The sequence below is a fragment of the Macaca thibetana genome, chromosome 3 (assembly GCF_024542745.1).
Source record: "Macaca thibetana thibetana isolate TM-01 chromosome 3, ASM2454274v1, whole genome shotgun sequence".
NCBI classification, from domain to species: domain Eukaryota; kingdom Metazoa; phylum Chordata; class Mammalia; order Primates; family Cercopithecidae; genus Macaca; species Macaca thibetana.
This window is the reverse complement of record NC_065580.1, coordinates 7,993,530-8,012,966: the sequence shown is the minus strand read 5'-3', so window position 1 is coordinate 8,012,966 and position 19,437 is coordinate 7,993,530. Positions and strand designations below refer to the sequence as shown.

General features: G+C 44.1%; 2 protein-coding genes across 4 annotated transcripts in view; one reads left to right on the top strand and one right to left on the bottom strand.

The window, feature by feature from the left end:
• ABCF2 (ATP binding cassette subfamily F member 2) overlaps window positions 1-19,437 on the bottom strand; it is a 196,276-nt gene that overhangs the window by 138,325 nt on the left and 38,514 nt on the right. The gene's annotated exons all lie outside the window — the stretch shown is intronic.
• The window catches only part of NUB1 (negative regulator of ubiquitin like proteins 1), a 33,310-nt gene that overhangs the window by 9,195 nt on the left and 4,678 nt on the right, over window positions 1-19,437 (top strand). For all 3 annotated transcript variants that reach the window (XM_050785842.1, XM_050785843.1, XM_050785844.1), the window contains 8 exons: window positions 222-280; window positions 1,615-1,685; window positions 5,216-5,398; window positions 5,576-5,670; window positions 6,258-6,364; window positions 12,978-13,164; window positions 13,954-14,061; window positions 14,829-14,981. In XM_050785842.1, the coding sequence (XP_050641799.1) occupies window positions 222-280; window positions 1,615-1,685; window positions 5,216-5,398; window positions 5,576-5,670; window positions 6,258-6,364; window positions 12,978-13,164; window positions 13,954-14,061; window positions 14,829-14,981 (963 nt within the window). The remainder of the gene's footprint in view (window positions 1-221; window positions 281-1,614; window positions 1,686-5,215; window positions 5,399-5,575; window positions 5,671-6,257; window positions 6,365-12,977; window positions 13,165-13,953; window positions 14,062-14,828; window positions 14,982-19,437) is intronic.

Here is a 19,437-nt window from a genome sequence, read left to right as displayed (position 1 = left end):
CCTGGTGGTGCCACGCTGCCGCCCCCTTGAGGATGTGCAGGTCACAGGGTCAGCCTGTGCTGGGTTATGTTCAGTAGACTTCTAGGCAGGCAGCGTTTTAGTTCTTAACGGTGAGCTAAGTTTATATCCTCTGCCGTCAGCTTTTCTGATTTCACAGGGTAATCTCTCCAAAGTGTGTTAAATTCAAGTACACTTTACTTTATTTGTCTTACTTTTAACAGGATAGGAAAAACTTGTTGGAGACCCGATTGCTCATCACTGGCAGAGAACTGAGGTCCAAGTGAGTATCTGTGCACTCTGTGTCCTAGGTGCTCTGGGCCTTTTTATATTGGCTCATTTGATCCTCTGTGAGCGTCCTCTTAAGATAGGTAGGGCAGGTATTATCCTCATTTTATAGAAGAGGAAATTGAGGCTTTGAGGTTGAAGGACTTATTAGAGCTGATACTGGTAGGTAAGTGGCAAAGTGAGGGCTCAAGACTTGCAAACACTATTTCCTGGTGTAACTTCCGAGCAGGTGGGAACTCCATGCCCATCACATGGTAGGCACTGGGTGTATGTTTGAAGGAGTGAGTGAGTGATATAAACAGGAGACACCTGGTACTCACTAGCTCATCAGTTTTGAATTATTATTTTTTTCCCTAATGCACCAGTAGCTTGCTATGACCTTCCGCATGGTGTTTTATCTGATTTCAGGCTGTTGGCCCATCTGTAAAACACACACACATACACACACACACACTTGTCTGCCACATACTAGTGAAATCCTACCTTTGAGATCTGGTGGGTTATTTCATCTCCTTATATGTTTTAAAATGGTGTTGGGAGCACCTCCAGGGCTAGCTAGCGGGTGTATTTCTTCAGCTGATTTTTCTCATTTCCTTCTTTGGTCTACATCAGGACTGTTAGGGGTGGATTCAGGAAATGACATTCAACATACATGCGTAGAAGATCCTGTGGATCAGCCCCCGTTATGGGTTCCTCCAAGGAGACCACAGAAGGCATAGGGGGTGGATTTTCTCTGGATGTGCAACTAGGGCTTGCTGTTCACATGGATCTACGGCATTGTGGTCTCCACTGCCTGAGGAAACAAGTAGTAAAAGAGAGTTTAAAAAGGACCTTGTCTCCTACAGTTTCAAATAGCCATCTAGTAAGATGGCTTTATTGTGATGTTTGTGAGTCAGCCAGTTGAAATCCTGGGTGTTTCTGATAAAATGTATAAAATAGCTATCATGATTAAAGCCTTCTTTTAAAAAATACTTATTTATTTTTTAGAGATGGGATCTTGCTCTGTCACCCAAGCTGAAGCACAGTGGCATGAATATAGCTCACTGCAACCTCAAACTCGGGTTCAAGCAATCCTCCTACCCAAGCCTCTCAAGCAGCTAGGGCCACAGGCACGGGCTACCAGGCCTGGCTAATTTTAAAAAATTGTTTGTAGAGATAGGATCTCTCTGTTGCCCAAGCTGGTCTTGAATTCCTTCCTGGCCTCAAGCCATCCTCCCACCTTGGCCTCCCAGGGTGTTGGGATTACAGGTGTGAGCCACTGGGCCTGGCTAAAGTCTTTTCAATGGATAATAAATAACAATTTTGTTTTCACTGGTTTTTGTTTTACAGAATAGCTGAAACCTTTGGATTTCAAGAAAATTATATCAAAATTGTCATAAATAAGAAGCAACTACAACTAGGTATGTATGGCACAGTATGCATAAGTTTTCAATGAACCAAATATAGAAATAATGACTTCCCTTTTTTTCTCACTGGCTTTTCAAAACTTTGTAGCTTTATTCCAATTATAATCCAAAACTGATTTAGAAGTTTACTAAAATAAAAATGTAAAGCAGAAAATAGCTTTTCCAAGAAATATTTATTGTCTGCTCTATGATAGTGGGAAGAAAGACACTCATTACAGCTTAGATAAAATGTTATAGAATGGAACATGAGGTGTGCTGAGTGTAAGATGCCAGTTCCAGCAAATTCTTCTTGAGCGAGAAGAGCGAAGGCTCTGTGAAGACAGTGGGGAGACCATGGTGGCGTGCGTTCCAGACGGAAAGCCTTGTGTCAGAGCACTATGGTGTGAATTTGAGGAACTGAGGAAGGTCCAGCGTGGCTGTGTGGAGAGTGAGGGGAGGGGAGTGCTTTTTAAGGATGGAGGGGCAGGCAGAGGCCACACTGAATACCCAGGAGACATTTGGCATTGTCTGGAGACATTTTTGGTGGTTATAACTTGGTGACGGGGGAGGTTGTGCTGCTGTCATTTAGTGGGTGGAGGCTAGGGATGCTGCTGAACGTGCAATGCCCAGAACAGGCCCCACAACACAGACTTGCCCAGCCCAATATGTCAGTAGCACAGCTACTGGGAAACGAGAAACTAGATGACCTTACTCAGTGTTAGTACATTTCTCCTAAGAGAAATGGAAAGACATCGCCGGGCGCGGTGGCTCAAGCCTGTAATCCCAGCACTTTGGGAGGCCGAGACGGGCGGATCATGAGGTCAGGAGATCGAGACCATCCTGGCTAACACGGTGAAACCCCGTCTCTACTAAAAAATACAAAAAAAAAAAAACTAGCGGGGCGAGGTGGCGGGCGCCTGTAGTCCCGGCTACTCGGGAGGCTGAGGCAGAATGGCGGGAACCCGGGAGGCGGAGCTTGCAGTGAGCTGAGATCCGGCCACAGCACTCCAGCCTGGGTGACAGAGCGAGACTCCGTCTCAAAAAAAAAAAAAAAAAAAAAAAAAAAAAAAAAAGAGAAATGGAAAGACATCTGTGCTGCGGAGTGATACACAATTCTGTGTGTGTTTTAGAAAGGTCATGTAGTAGAGGAATGTATTTGAAGGTGGCATGAGTTGACTTGAGACCAGTTAGCTATTGCAGCAATCCATACAAGCCCTGTAGCCCATAGGTTTTCAGTGCGTTCCTGTGGCCTCGAGAATGAAGTTCACATTTCTTAGCTTGATCTAAGCCAGCCCTTCACAGCTTACCCAGCCTTCCTTTCCAGTGTCCTCTCTAGCAATTTCCCATTGTCTATTTTAGATGTCATGGATACCTTTTCACTGTTGCCTCATCCCTCTGTTAATTCTGTTTGTGGCATCCTTCATTGGACAGAAATCCTTGATTTTGGTGTCATCAAACCCATTGCCTATGGTTTGTGTTTTGCTGAAATCCTTTCCCTAACCCCAGGGCCACAAGGAGAGTCTACATTTTCTTGAATATTAGCTTAATCTAGAAGAGGTCCTCAGTCTGTCCAGAGTCCCCCTTTCTATATAAAGTCTCAGGGTTCCTTTATTTTTCTTCCTACATAATTCATTAAATAGTCTGTCTTTTCCCCAGTGATTGGTGGTGACCCTTTTTGGGGGGCCCTGTTTCTATACTTTCTGTTCTTCCTAGTCACCTGTGGTTTTTTTTTTTTATTACTGTGGCTTTGTTGTAGTCTTAAAATCTGGTGACCTCCCCCAACCCTTGCCTTTTTTTCTTTTTCTTTTTCTTTTTTTTAATCAAGATGGCTTAACCACTGATGGACCTTTATTTTATATATTAATGTTAGAAAGGTTGTCATATTTCTCAAAAGACAATCCAGCTACAGTTTTCCAGAAATGTGTTTACATTTGTGTTTTTAGTTCACAATATTATTTTGTTATTTTAAAATCTGTTTGCATCTATGTTTACCCTTTTTAATTTTGTTTATTTGCATCTTTGACATAATTTTTGTTAGATTTGTGTATTTGGCTAATTTATTCATGGAGCCAACTTTTGATTTTGTTACTGTTTTCTTTCATTCTGTTTCATTGATTTCTGCCCTTTATTTCCAATTTATGTATGAGGAAACTGAGTCCTAGAAGACAGGTAGTTTATTCAGGGCCACAGAGTTAAAACGGTAGATGGAGCCCATGGTCTTTGCTTTTATTTATTTATTTAGAGATAGGGTCTCTATCTGTCACCCAGGCTGGAGTGTGGTGGTGCGATTGCAGCTCACTGCAGCCTCCGCCTCCCAGGTGCAAGCAATCCTCCCACCTCAGCTTCCCACTGAGTAGCTAGGACCACAGGTGCGCACCACCATGCCAGGCTAATGTTTTATTTTCTGTGGAGACGGGGTCCACGTGTTGCCCAGGCTGGTCTTGAACTCCTGGGCTCAAGGGATCCACCTGCCTCAGCCTGCCAAAGTACTGAGGTTACAGGTGTGAACCGCCATGACCTGCTGGTCTTTGCTTTTAACCATGACAGCAGGCTGCAGTACAGCTTCCTGTTTGTAGCTGTGAATTGGCTTTGTTATTTTTCCAACTAGAAGGTAGTGTTATACTTTCTCATTTTCCGTTGATATTGTCTAGCACAGTGTTCTCCCTGTAGTAGATTATCAAATATTTGTTGCTTTGATCTGGTCTTAGGCTGAGAATAAAGAAGATTAGAAATGATGAATTTAGTTGATTCTATTGTTGCTAGCTGATTTTAACCACTGCTTAACAGTGACATACTTACAAGCAAAGGTAGGCATATTTTTACCAATTATGTGGTGTGACGGTATGCAGGATTAAGAATTCCATTTTGCAGGAGCGAGGGCTGATGTCTGTAACCCAGCACTTTGTGAGGCTGAGGTGGGAGGATTGCTTGAGCCCAGGAGTCCAAGATAAGCCTGGGCAACATAGTGAGACCTCATCACTGCAAAAAATACAAAAATTAGCTGGATGTGGCCGGGAGCAGTGGCTCATGCCTATAATCCCAGCACTTTGGGAGACCAAGGCGGGCGGATCACAAGGTCAGGAGATCGAGACCATGGTGAAACCCCGTCTCTACTAAAAATACAAAAAATTAGCCGGGCATGGTGGCGGGCGCCTGTAATTCCAGCTACTCAGGAGGCTGAGGCAGGAGAATGGCGTGAACCCGGGAGGTGGAGCTTGCAGTGAGCCGAGATCGCGCCACTGCACTCCAGCCTGGGGGACAGAGCGAGACTCAGTCTCAAAAAAAAAAAGAAAAGAAAAAATTAGCTGGATGTGGTGGCATGGGCCTGTAGTCCCAGCTCCTCGGGAGGCTGAGGTGGGAGACTTGCTTGAGCCCAGGAGATGAAGGCTGCGGGGAGCCATGATCGTGTCACTGCACTCCAGCCTGGGTGACAGAGTGAGACCTTGTCTCAAAAATAAAAACAATTCCATTTAACATAGAAAATGGACTGTTACCTGGTGAGCTTAATGGCTTTTTAAAGTAATAGGCGATTCTGATTTTTATAGGGAAAACCCTTGAAGAACAAGGTGTGGCTCACAATGTGAAAGCGATGGTGCTTGAACTAAAACAGTCTGAAGAGGATGTGAGGAAAAACTTCCAGTTAGAGGAAGAGGAACAAAACGAGGCTGAACTCAAAGAAAAACAAATTCAGAGGACCAAGAGAGGACTAGAAATACTGGCACAGAGAGGTACCCAGAGCTCTGGGCTTGTCACCCACTCAGACGCTTAGGGGCAGCACTGAATCACACACATGGGGGATCACGGCTCTCCCTGAGTTTCACCTCAACAGTCTGACATTTTTAAGGTTGTTATCCTCACAGCTGTTTAACATTGAGTTCATGGAGGTCCTTTTGGTTTTGTTACAGCAGCTGAGACGGTGGTGGATCCAGAAATGACACCGTACTTAGACATAGCTAACCAGACAGGCAGATCAATCAGAATTCCCGCATCAGAAAGAAAAGTAAGTACTCTGAGAATGTGTGGCCTGTCCTTAGATTTGTTGTCAGGACAGGGGTGGTTTTTTAGTTACTTCATGTTGGAAGTGTCGTAAAGGGTTGGAAACAGTGCTCCATCTCCAGCCTTGTAAACAGCAATGTCACCACGTGGTGAGCACTGGCATCCAGTGGGCCTCACCCTGTGCTTTTCAGTGCATTAGTACAAAATGTCATACCTCACCATCCTGGAGCAGTGACTGTCAACATACCTGAGGACACGACCCACTGCCTTCAGTGCACACGGCCTCCTGTGGCAGTACTTTTTGTTTAGTTTATTTTACTAGAGGACCATGTCCCCTAAGGGATGGCTCAGAATAGGGGCAAGGAAACTGTGGTTTGGGAAAAGTCCACAGGTGATTCTGACATCTCTCCCCTGTTTCCTCATGCCCTTTCCTGTTCTGTAATTTGGAATAGGTGAGCAGGGGTTTAATCTTAAACATATCTGTGGGGTTTTCGTTTACTTTATTTGGTTTTTGAAAAGTAATATGCTTTTAATATAATTTGTTTTATTATATTTTAAAGTGATGTTTTTTAAATTCATATTTTTTCCTAGGCCCTTATGTTAGCTATGGGATATCATGAGAAGGGCAGAGCTTTCCTGAAAAGAAAAGAATATGGAATAGCCTTGCCATGTCTGTTGGACGCTGACAAATATTTCTGGTAGGCGCTTTTGTACTTGGTGAATACCAGCTTTAAGGAAGATGGCCCAGACTATACAGAGCACCCTGCCATGCCCTTGAGACTGCAGACTTTCATCTACGACAGTGATTAATGTAAAAGAGTAGTTATGGTGTAGACCGGTGAATTTCTTCTTCCCTTTGTATTTCTAATTGACCTTTCCTCCCTGTAAAGAAAAGAATTTTCAAGCAGGTAGGATATCCTCTCTTCTTTTGTACATGTGCTGTGTTGCTAGTTGGAACTTTCCATTATAAAGTTTCCAGTCAGCTTGTCACCTAATGGTTTTGGGGTAGTATTGATGATTATTCCTCAAATCCATTGTTTAAGAGCTGTATGATGGTGATATTATTCCTTCTGCACTTACTATTATTTTTTTTGAGATAGAGTCTCACTCTGTCACCCAGGCTGGAGTGCAGTGGCACCATCTCAGCTCACTGCAACCTCCATCTCCTGGGCTGGAGTGATCCTCCCACCTCAGCCTCCCAAGTAGCTGGGATCACAGGTGCACATCACCATGCCCAGATAATTTTTTTGTATTTGTTGTAGAGATGAGGTTTCACTATGTTGCCCAGCTTAGTCTCAAACTCCTGGGCTCAAGTGATCCACCCACCACAGCCTCTCAAAGTGCTGGTATTACAGGTGTGAGCCACTGTGTCTGCCTTTTTTTATTATTATTATAGAGATGGGGTCTCCCTGTGTTGCTCAGGCTGGTCTTGGACTCCTGGACTCATGTGATCCTCCCGCCTTGGTCTCCCAAAGTGCTGGGATTACAGGTGTGAGCCACTGCACCTGGCCTCCCTTCTGCATTTATTGTTGGAATTCTGAAAAAATTTTTTTTTGCTCATCAGTTATTTTATATGTGGAGGTACAATTCGTATAGGAAAGATAGAATAAAATACTTTGTTCCTTTCTTCTTATTTTCTTGTTTTCAAAATAAATGAGTTCCTTCACTATCACCCTCCAAAGGTGACCAAAGAGGTTTCTTTTTCTTTTCATTTTCTTAAGTGTCATTATTAACTCATGGATTTAAAACATTTGATATGTTTCAAACTTCAGTGCTTAAATTGGTCATCGCTGGCTGGCAGGCAGCCCCTGTGGTTTTTTGACTCAACCCTGTTAGTCTTTGCAGTCTCTGATTTCTGGAATCCAAAGATACTCCAGGCTCATCTTGGGCATTTAATGCCCCAGACCAGGAATCAGCAATTTCCCAAGGAGTCCTGGTTCCTCTTCATGGGAAATGGTACTAGGAGACTGTGATGCAGACATATTCAACATTTGAAAAGTAGACTTGATTTTTTGAAAATGGTCAAAAGTTAACAAATTTAGTGTTAACTTCTTTTCTGTTTTGGTGCATTCCCAAGATAATACTGTATACTCCCAGAAGATTAATGCAAATATTTATAGTTTTCCATTGGTCAGTGCCTTTGGGTTCTAAGTGAACAAGTCCCAACTTTAACGTACACAAAGAAGGGATTGGGAGGGGAGGGGCCGGGCTGGGAATAGTGAGAATGAGGGCTGGTGGGTGCCTCTGCGGTCTCTGCCTGTTTCTGAAAGGATGTTAGTTTCATTCTCTTCTGCAAACAGTGCAGAGTAAACAGGCTGTAAATTAGGTCCTAAACATTTAAGTAAAATTTTCATTCCCTTCCATAGTTGTTTCTCAGTTTTTATTATGGAAAATTTCAAATAGACATAAAAATAAAAATTAGTATAATGAGCTTCCATATACACTCATAATCGAGCTTCAGCAGTTGTAAAGACATGGTTGATCTTCATACATCTGTGTGAGCCTCTCTCAATCTTTTTACCCTGGACAAATCCTTGAAATAATTTTTAGGTCTCAGGGAACCACTGAATAAAAATTTTGCGACATCTTCAGTTCGTGGTACATTAACATGTTCGGTAAGTAGTAGATATAATAATGAAATAATAATTGTCAATGTCTTTCTAAGTAGAGAAAGTTACTTGTTTTCTGGGCATCTGTTTATCCTGGCCAACTCGTTAGCATATTTTTTGTGTGTGTGATTTCTCCCTTTTCATAAAGGAAATCAGCAGTAATGCAAGCCAAATAGAATGCAGATGGAGGAAACTTCAGTTTTTCCACTTCCTTTTCCATTTGATTTTTTCCCCCTAACTTCTCCAAGTAAGCTAGAAGTTCTGTCACAACTTCCTACCGTATGTCTTGGAGTATGGTTTGTAGTATGACCAATAATAGTTTCTTTCCCCAAATAGTATGAAACAGTGACTTCCTGGCAGTGACCCTGGGGTGGGGAAGCATGAGGGGAGCTCAGTGCCTGGAGAAGTTTCAGGCTATGGGGCAGGGAGGGCGGCAAACCCAGGCAGAGTCTTGTGCTCCCTGGAGTTAAGGAGATGGAGCTGGATGTGCAGGAGGCCAAGGAGGTGAGAGGAGCGAGCTGCCGGAGAGAGGGTGTCAGCTTCAGAGGAGCCTTTGAGTCTTCTGCTGAGCGATGATCAGCACATGTGTGTGAGGAAACCACCCAGGGCTGGGCAAGGTACCACATGAAAGAAGCAGGGAATAATCCCCAGAGTTCCTAGAAGGCCAGGAATAGTTCATATTCCCACCAGCCAGAGTGGAGAATTTGGTAGTCACAGGGCGTCAAATGGAATCTTCAGAAGGGTGTTGCCTCAGTACTAGGGCATAATTTGGTCCCACTTAACAAAGCTTAAAAGCTAGTTCTGAGCAGTACCCTTAACTTACCGTTTTGAAGTAAGTGCATCCCTAACAAACCGCAATAATTTAGCAACTCAAAAATATCAAGCATCCACTGAAAAATTAGTAGGCATGCAAAGAAACAAGCAAATGCAAGCTATAACAAGCAGAAAAATCAGTCAGTAGCAACAGATCCAGAAGTGACACAGAAGACAGAATTAGTAGACAAGGACATGAAAACAGTGACTGTAATCCATATGCTCAAGAAGGCAGAGGAACAATTGAACATGTCAGATAAAGACATGGGAGACGTTCAGAAGACCCAAACCAGAATGTAAGAGATGAAAAGTACAACACATAAGATGAAAAGTACATTAGGTGGGATGAACTGCAAAATAGCCACTATGGAAGAGAAGATTAGTAAATGTTAAGTAAGGCAATAGAAACTATCTGAGAAAACAGAAAAGACTGAAAAAAAGAAAAAATGAACAGAGCATCTGCAAGCTGTGGAACAATTTCAGGCAGCCTAAAATGCATGTAATTGGAGTCCCTGGAAAGGGAGGCATGTGCGACAGAAAAAATACTTGAAGAAAAAAATGGCCATAATTTTTCCCAGTTTGATGAAAACTATAAACCCCCAGATGCAGTGACTTTAATGAACCCCAAGTACAAGAAATATCAGAAAAAAAACTATACTATAGCACACTATAATCCAATTCCTTAAAACCAGTAATAAAATTGAAAATGACTTTTTAGCCAACCTTTCTTGAAAAAAGGTAAGTTTGGCTTGCCTTTTTTTTTTTTTTTTTTTTTTCCAGACGGAGTCTCACTCTGTCACTCAGGCTGGAGTGCAGTGGCACAATCTTGGCTTACTGCAAACTCTGCCCAGTGCAACCTCTGCCTCCTGGTTCAAGCGATTCTCCTGCCTCAGCCTCTCAAATAGCTGGGATTATAGGCGCCCACCACCACTGCCGGCTAATTTTTGTATTTTTAGTAGAGACGGGGTTTCACTATGTTGGCCAGGCTGGTCTTGAACTTCTGACGTCAGGTGATCCATCCGCCTTGGCCTCCCAAAGTGTTGGGATTACAGGTGTGAGCCACTGCGCCCGGCCAGGCTTACCTTTCTTGAAATTAGTATCTTTCTTTCTTTAACATAAAAGTTTAGGCTGGGCGCGGTGACTCACGCCTGTAATCCCAGCATTTTGGGAGGCCGAGGCGGGCAGATCACAATGTCAGGAGATCAGACCCTTTCGGCTAACACAGTGAAACCCCGACTCTACTAAAAATACAAAAAATTAGCCGGGCGTGGAGGCGGGCGCGTGTAGTCCCAGCTACACGGGAGGCTGAGGAAGGAGAATGGCGTGAACCCGGAAGGCGGAGCTTGCAGTGAGCCGAGATTGCGCCACTGCCTGGGCGACAGAGCAAGACTCTGTCTCAAAATAAATAAATAAATAAATAAATAAACTGTAAGACGAACATAATAAATTTCTGTTAAATAACTGACTTAAGCTCAAATGGGATTTAATTTTTGTTGTTGTTTTTGAGACAGAGTCTTGCACTGTCGCCCAGGCTGGAGTGCAATGGCGCGATCTCGGCTCACTGCAACCTCCGCCTCTTGGGTTCAAGCATTTCTCCCACCTCAACCTCCCGAGTAGCTGGGATTACAGGTGTCCGCCATCATGCCCAGCTAATTTTTGTAGAGATGGGGTTTCACCATGTTGGCCAGGCTGGTCTTGAATTCCTGACCTCAGGTGATCCGCCCGCCTCGGCCTCCTAAAGTGCTGGGATTACAGGCATGAGCCACTGTGCCTTGCCAGGATTTTATTTTTTGAAAGCTAGGCTCAGTAGATTTTATTTAAATAAATGTATGTTTATTTTAATATTGTCAGCATGAAAATGTATCAACAGTGCTGAATATTAATGCTACTAAAATTGTAAACCAAAGTAGTGTTAATAAAAGTATACTCTAAATGAAATTTTTTATTTTTATAGTTTTTTTTTTTTTAGAGACAGTCTCTATGTTGCTCAGGCTGGTCTCAAATTCCTGGGTTCAAGTGATTTTTCTACCTCGGCCTCCCAAAGTGCTGGGATTACAGGTGTGAGCCACCACGCCCGGCCTTCTAAATTCCATTTATACCAGGCTTTAAGAAACCACTTTTCCCCAAGCAAATGATCAGGTTTAAATATAGTTTTATATATAATAATGTGTTGATTTCTCAAAACTGAAAGGATGACAGGTAGCCCTCTGAGACCTCTGCTTTGGTTTTGTGTGTTTGTTCATTTTGTTGGTTTTTTTCTCTTTTTTTTTTTTTTTTGGCTGCACAAATAAATACTCGATCCTGGGTCCAACTTGAGATAAGTGCATATTGATTTTATTTTTAACTGACATGAGGCCATTTCTGTCCACGCTCCTGATGCTTAGTAAAACATGAATGAGCCTGTTAAAGCAACATGCAGGAGATGGAGAAGTTCGGCCACATGCCCATTGCTTTCCTGTGAGTGGCAGGAGAGTCTTCTGTCACAGGAACCAGAACGTGTCCAGAGCCAGGAAATCTCACCGTGCCTGTGAGATCAGACCACAATCCACAAAGTGCTGCTTTTTCTCTCAAAGTCAAGTTCTCAGGCTGAGCAGTAAATTTGGAGACAGTACCCCTCACCCAGCTCCACATCTGTGTGTCTGCGTGCACATGTGTGTGTAAAATATGGTGTATATGTTCTCAAACACGAAATTCGAAATGTTGAGAGAGATGAAAATAAGTGTAAAAATACTGCCGTGATACATTTTTCTTGCCGCACCCCCAACTGGACTGTTTACACGGGCCCTCTTTAGGAGACTACTGTTTTAAAGGGCAAATGACAAAATAAAAGTCCTTTTGGGTTTGTTTTTTTTTTTTTTTATTCCATGCATATTTTGATAGGCAGGACAGGAAGCTTGAGGCCATGTGGATTTCGTAGTTTTATACAAGAGCAGTCTTATTTTTAGTAGAACACCAATGAACACAAAGATATAAAACCTTGTTCATGTACAATGTGTGGTTCCAAATGTTCTTATTGAAGACTTGAGACCTAGATTGGCATTAGGAATTTTTAACGTAATCATAACTTAAAATCAGTCACTCTGATGGCTGCCTTTGCCAGCACTTCTCCTGGAGCACGCTGACTTCTGTTGCTGTCTTTCTTCCCTTCTCTGTGCCTGGGTTCAGCCTGCTGCCATGATACAGAGTCTCGTTTTGCCTGCACACAGGCCCTCAGAAATCAGCTGGGCCGTTAGAGCCTGGCGCTTTCTGGATTGATTTTCCCCCAGCTTGAATGTGGTTGAACGTGAATGTCTTGTCCGAGCCTTCGTCAGCCGAGGCATTCATAATACGTAGGGATTTTTTTGGTGTCTTTAAAGAAGCGGTGTTCAGCCCTGGCTGTACGTTAGACTCACCTGGGGAGACTCGGGCAATATAACGACCAGGCCCAACCCCCAGAGATTTCTATTATGTTTGGTCTAGGTGGGATCAATGATTCTTAAAGAAAGAAAGAATGAACGAACGAATGTTGCTCTGGTCCAGGTGATGCTAATTTGCAGTCAGGATTGGAAGTCACAGTTTTAAAGCATGGTCTTCCCAGTATTTGCTGAGGGCCTCTGAAACAGTGGCCCTGGGGTCTCCTTCCTGTCAAGGGACTGCATGTATGTCCTGGGGCAAGTGGTGGTAAGCTTTGATTCCTAAGCCCTGATTTCTCCTTTTTTCCCCCATTAGAAGGATGAGGTTATAAATACAGCTCCCTTCCTAAACATTAGGATCTCTCCTTTAGAGCAGTCAGCCTTTGAACATATACCAAGAACTGGGAAAGAATTCCAGTAATTCACAAAAAGGTTTCAAATGCTAAAAATGTTTCAAATGCTGCTTGGCAGTGATGTCATTTTCCTTCTCTTTCCAGTGAGTGCTGCAGAGAGCTGCTGGACACAGTGGATAACTATGCCGTCCTCCAGCTGGATATAGTGTGGTGTTACTTCCGCCTGGAACAACTGGAATGCCTTGATGATGCAGAAAAAAAATTAAACTTGGCCCAGAAATGCTTTAAAAATTGTTATGGAGAAAATCATCAGAGACTGGTCCACATAAAAGTATGTTCCTGGAATTCATTTTATGTCTTGTTGAGTCCATTTCTAGCATTTGTGTTTATTCCTGTTAAAGTATTTGAACTACTGCCAGAAGGTGATTTCATTTTGATAGTAGTATATGCAGTATACTCTTGTTAACCTATATATTTATAAAGTGTTCCATGTTTTACAAATCTGGCTGTCTCTTTTAGTGTGTGAGCATTTAGCCCAAAGGAACACAGTTTGCTAGTCATAGAACCCCACCAGTGATCAACCTGACCAGGAGAGAGCTGCTGACTTCTTTATATGGGTAGAGTCTAATTTGCAAGATGTGAATGCAGAAAATAGACATTCAGCAGTAACAGTTAGAGTGAATGAGTCCCAGCTCAAGAGCTCTGGCTCGAGTAAGGATTGTTCTGATTTCCGTAAGTCATCACAATCCTGCTGATGTAGATTCTCTTATACCTGGTTTGGATTTCTGCATACTTCTCTGCTGACCAGGAGGGCCACTGTGCTGCACGTCTGGAGTGCTGCATGTCTGGAGCGCCGCATGTCTGTAGTGCTGCATGTCTGGAGTGCCGCGTGTCTGGAGCGCCGCGTGTCTGGAGTGCTGCATGTCTGGAGGAATGTCGTCGTACCACAAGGGATGGGGAAGAAGGGGCTTCACTTTTGCCATCAGTCATAGTGAAGCCATGGACGTTTTAATACTACCATGTTGCCCCTCTGGAGACCAAGGGAATTACAGATATGAGTATTATACACCTGTAATTAGAAATAAGGCAACTTTGTCCTTTTTTTCTTCAATAATTTTAGGGAAATTGTGGGAAAGAGAAAGTACTGTTTCTAAGACTCTACTTACTTCAAGGTATCCGAAACTATCACAGTGGAAATGATGTAGAGGCTTGTGAGTATCTTAACAAGGTAAGAAAAGTAAAGTTGTAACCGTTTTCACCTCCTTTTAAAAAACACTCGCGGAAGTTAAGGATTTTAACTTAGTAGTTTGTGACTTGTGAGAAACATGCCTGCGCTTTCTCCGTGCACAGGAGATGTTGAACCAGAAACATATTTGTATTTGTTAGAGTACAGCCAGATGCTGTAATAAGGAGACTTCAAAAAGACAGTGACTTTAATTGGATAGAAGTTTATGGCTCACTCATCTTGCAGTCTGGAGGTGAGCGGGGCCAAAGCAGTGAGCAGCCCGCCAGCCTCAGCGAGGCGTCCCAGGTTGCTCCTGTCAGTGCCTCTTTCAGCCAGCAGAGGGGGCAAGAGAGCGTCCAGAGCAGGCCACTTGAGCGATGGCCCAGCAGCTGCACCCAGCGCTGTGGCTGCATGCCATTGACCTCGACTTCACCACCTGGCTACACCCAGCTGCACGGGAGGCTGAGAAATGCCACGTGTACAGCTCAAATTCAGGGGCTTTTGTTGCCAAAAAAAAGTGGATACCAGTCACTTCCACAACAGCCAGCCTCTTTCCTGGTGTGCTGAGGCTGTGTAATATGAGTAGAGATGGTGTTGGTCTCTTTCCATTTGTACTTGTTAATAACAGGCCTAGTTTAGAGATTTTATCCAAAATCTGATGCCCTTTAATTCACATTGGGCACAATCTAATTTCTTTTAGGCTTTAACTTTGTATTAAGCTTTAAGTATTGCCATGGTTACATGATTCTTACATTTCTCCCTGTCTCTAGGCACGTCAGCTCTTGAAAGAGCTATATATCGATCCATCAAAAGTGGACAATTTGTTGCAGTTGGGATTTACTGCCCAGGAAGCCCGGCTTGGCCTGAGGGCGTGTGATGGGAACGTGGATCATGCGGCCACTCATATTACCAACCGCAGAGAGGTACCCACTTTCACAATGCCCTAGCTCTCTTGGGTATGAAAGAACAAAAAAAGATAGTCTCACAGGAGGTGTTAATAACAAGGAACTCTTCATTACTCCAGATTGGGAAGGAAGGAGAAATTTTTTTTTTTTGAGATAGAGTCTCACTTTGTCGTCCAGGCTGGAGTGCAGTGGCGCGATCTTGGCTCACTGCAATCTCCCCCTCCCGGGTTCAAGCAATTCTTGTGCCTCAGCCTCCTGAGTAGCTGGGATTACAGGTGCCCGCCACCACACCCAGCTAATTTTTGTATTTTTAGTAGAGACGGGTTTCACCATGTTGGCCAGGCTGGTCTCAAACTCCTGACCTCAAGTGATGAGCTCACCTCAGTTTCCCAAAGTCCTGGGATTATAGGCGTCAGCCACTGTGCCTGGCTGAAACTTGTCTTTTTCAATTGGATCATTTTTCACATGCTGCAGTTTCCTTAGTTTTGTTTCCTGCTGTGGTGGCAAACAGTCCCCTTTCTCTCTTTAACTCTCTTTCTGAAAGTCATTTTAAAAACAGAAAATTGTTTTTTCATGAGGTCTTTATTAAAGTTGGGGATTGCATCCTTGCCTAGAAACATAAGTCAAATTATAGAAACAAATTGTATTATATTATGAAAGCACAGGTTAAAAAACTATAATCATTTGAAACAATTAAGTACATTAAAGAAAACCTTAGGATTTTGGAGTTGGAGGGATCCTTATTCTATCCAGTATGTCCTGCAGTAAAATAACTGAGGCCTAGAGGGAGATCATGGTGGAATATTAGCAGGAGAACCATTTTTCTTCTTTTGCCAAAACAAGAAGTTGGTACTAGATTATCTCACAGGCCCTTTCTAGCTGTAAACTCCAGCCACAGAAGTCTCTAGAATCCTCAAATGTATGTTACCTCGTTTCCCTTTTTGCTAAACACTAGGATAATCCCGAAGGATAAAAGCAGCCTCGGGGTATTAGGATGGGAGCAGGAAAGCCCCGTGGTTGTTTGCCCACATGATGCCAGAGAGGGAGTGGATTCGTGGGTTGATGCCATAGTGAGCAGTCCCAGGGCTGCTTGGGTTTCTCCTTTTACAACACCAACTGTGGTCGTTACCTCTCTCTCGCCTAGTCCAATCGTGGTCCTTTGGGTCTTGCTATAGAAGTCAATGAGTAGGTAAAGGCAGAGACTTTGAAAAGCTGAGTTCTTTTTTGTTTTTTTTCCAAGACAGTATCACTCTGTCACCCAGGCTGGAGTGCAGTGGCGTGATCACTGCAACCTCCGCCTCCCAGGTTCAAGTGATTCTTCTGCCTTAGCCTCCTGAGTAGTTGGGATTATAGGTGCCCACCACCATGCCCAGCTTTACTTTTTGTATTTTTAGTAGAGATGGGGTTTCACCATTTTGGCCAGGCTTGTCTCGAACTCCTGACCTCAAGTGATCTGCCTGCCTTGGCCTCCCAAAGTGCTGGGATTACAGGTGTGAGCCACTGTGATGGGCTGAAAAGTTGAGTTCTGTGTGTTTGAGTTTTACATGGTCTAATTAAGTACTAACAGAAAAACAAACATTGCTGATACTGATTTGTTGCTTTACTATTGCTCCACTACCAGTAAGATTTTATTAGCATCTGGAAAGCTAGTGTTTTAAAATGAGATCATTTGGAAAACAATTCTCATCAGTGTATGAGACTATAGTTCATAAAACATTGTCACACTCATGTCATTCACTTCTGCCTGTGACCACCCGAGAGGCCATAGGACAGATACTTCTCATCTTACACATGGGAAGAGCTGTAGCTCAGAGGCGGTCTTTTAAAGCATAGTGGAATCACATCACTTGTACATTTCTGAAGTTAAAAGCCCTTGGAGAAAATGCAAATAAAAAACAACAGTGTGTATAGTGCAGTTGATCGTGCTCCCTCTTCCACCCCAATGGGTGTTATTGGTTAGGATGCTTTTGGCTGAAAGCAACAACAACAACAAAAAACCAAAATTGCCTAAACATCAAAAAAAGGGATGTGACGGGATTTATTGGCCTGTTTACTTGTAAAAAGTCCAGAAGTAGGATGGGTCTCAGGGTTAGGTGATTCAGTGGCTTACTGATGTCACTGAGGACCTGAGGTCTGTCTCTCTACCCCACCCCCCACCCTGTGTCATCAGTGTCATCCAATCATACCAAAGGCCATAATCCCTGTCCCAGAATCCTCAGGGAAAATCCTGAGCTTCTTGTGATTGGGAAGCCTTGAACCTGTTGTCACTGAGGCTGGAGGAATGCCAAGACTGGCTCAGGCCTGTGGCAAGAGATAGAGGGTCGCCACCTTAGCCCGTTCAGGGGCCACCTGGGGAGCTGGAGCAGCCTCCCACACCTCAGGGAGGGGTAGAATGGGTGCTGGAAAGACAAAAACAATGTCCCACAGAAAGTGGGCTCCTATCGGAGCTTTAGATGAGCGAGAGAAAGCTGCTGCCCACGGAGTTCCAACATTCTAGGTGTGGGCATCTCACTGAGCTGAATGTAAATTCTTTGTTTTTGTTTGGGACAGAGTCTTGCTCTGTTGTCCAGGCTGGAGTGCAGTGGCATGATCATGGCTCACTGCAACCTTGATCTCCTGGGCTCCACTGATCCTCCTGCCAAGAGCTCTTGGCTGATTTTTGTTTGTATTTTTTGTAGAAATGGGGTCTCACCATGTTGCCCAGGTCGGTCTCAAACTTCTGGGTTCAAGCAGTCCTCCCACCTTGGCCTCCCAATGTGCTGGGATTACAGGTGTGAGCCACTGCACCCAGCCTTTAATACATAATTTTTAAAGTTTATATTTTTTGTGCAACATGGCCCTGAGTACAGACCAGTTTCTCATCTGGCAAAAAGCAACAGCTGTAGAAACAGAGATCACAGATCATGCTTCAGTATGGCCAGACTGTGAGAGGCAGCCTTCCTAAGAGGTTGTCCCAGCTGCTTGTGACCATACAATGTCTCTCTCTTGAAATCTGATTCTACTTAACTGTAGCCACTTCAGTGCAGTACTGTCATTGATTGATCTACTTTATCTTTCTAACTCATCTTAGTATAAAGAGAAATATATCAGAAAATAATTTTCTCACGTGTGTTTACATGATTAAAAGGAAACAGACTAAGACATTTGTAATGAAAGGAAGTGTTCTTCGAAGCTCCCAGTTGATGTGAGGTCTGTGTTAGGTAATGCCCAGGTCTGCTGGCTGGCAGCGTCCTTCTCTGTGCTTGGATGTTAGGCATGCTTCGTAGCCTTTTGGAATATAAATGGAAGAAACTGTATTGAAAGCAGAGGATGGGACCAGTAAAGGCATTTTATGTGGAGTGTAAGTGTGAATAAAAGTGCAAATGTGAGTGGCATGAAAGGCTCCTGCTGGCGTGCGTGGTTGGGTGGTGTGGCAGGATAAGGTCAGTTTGGAAGCGCTGTTGGGGCTAGGGAGTGGGAGCCCTGAGTAGCATAATAAGGAGCTGGTGCCTCAGTGTGGGGAGGTGGTCGGGAGCTGCTGTGGGCTTTTAGGTAGGTGACTGGAATGACGGAGCCCACTGCGCTGTGCAGTGGGGCTGGAGCTGGGGGAGACTGGCCGCTGAGAGGTAGAGCACGTAATGGGGGCATGAGACAGGCCTGGTGCAGCTGGATTCTCGGGGTGCAGAGAGGCACCCATGTACACCAACTAGGGGAGGTTCTCCTGTGATAGAGACAGGCCATGAGTGTACAGGTATCTTCATCCCTGGAGATGTTTCCAGCAGCCACTCTGCTCTGCCTGCTCCTACCGTGGCACTGTGGAGTCTGGTTCCATGATGATGGTGCTTTTGTTTTCCTAAGAGATGAGGCCACTTTCTTGCTGTGGGGAAAACGCAGGGAGGCGCCTGTTGCCTGGGCTGGGTGGGAGGCAGGAGCAGGTCTCTGGAAGGAGGGGAGTCTGTTTTCTCCCCCGTCCTCACTGCTGCTGATGGTGGAGCTGGTCTCCCTGGGAGAATGTGGCAGTCACTTAGCTTTGTTGAAAGCTTTCTGTCTCCTTGTTGGGAAAATAATGAGGTTGGATTAAATTCCTGGTTTTCAAACTTGCTTTGTTGTTGTTTTTAAGCAGCAAAATCCCCTTTTTAAGTGACATGTTTATGGGCATACTAGTTTACAAAATAAGTTGGGAACCCTCCTGATTGGCCCTGGGTGGGAGAGGCGAAGAGACTAGAACCTTATGCAGCCGCCTTGTGCTCCTGCAGCAATGGCAGGCAACTCTGAGAAACAGGGTTGAGAACCAAGAGGTTAGATGACCTTTGTCCCTTGGGCATTCTGTGGGTTCTGAATGGAATGACAGGCCTCAGAAGGCCCTGGAGTCCTTGCTCCCCAAGCTGTGGTGGGTGGGTCATCAACCATGGCATTGCCCAGGAGCCCCCTGACTCCACATCACATTTGAACTTGAGTCCCTGGGCGATTCATCAAAGGCTGGAAGGCCTTCCCA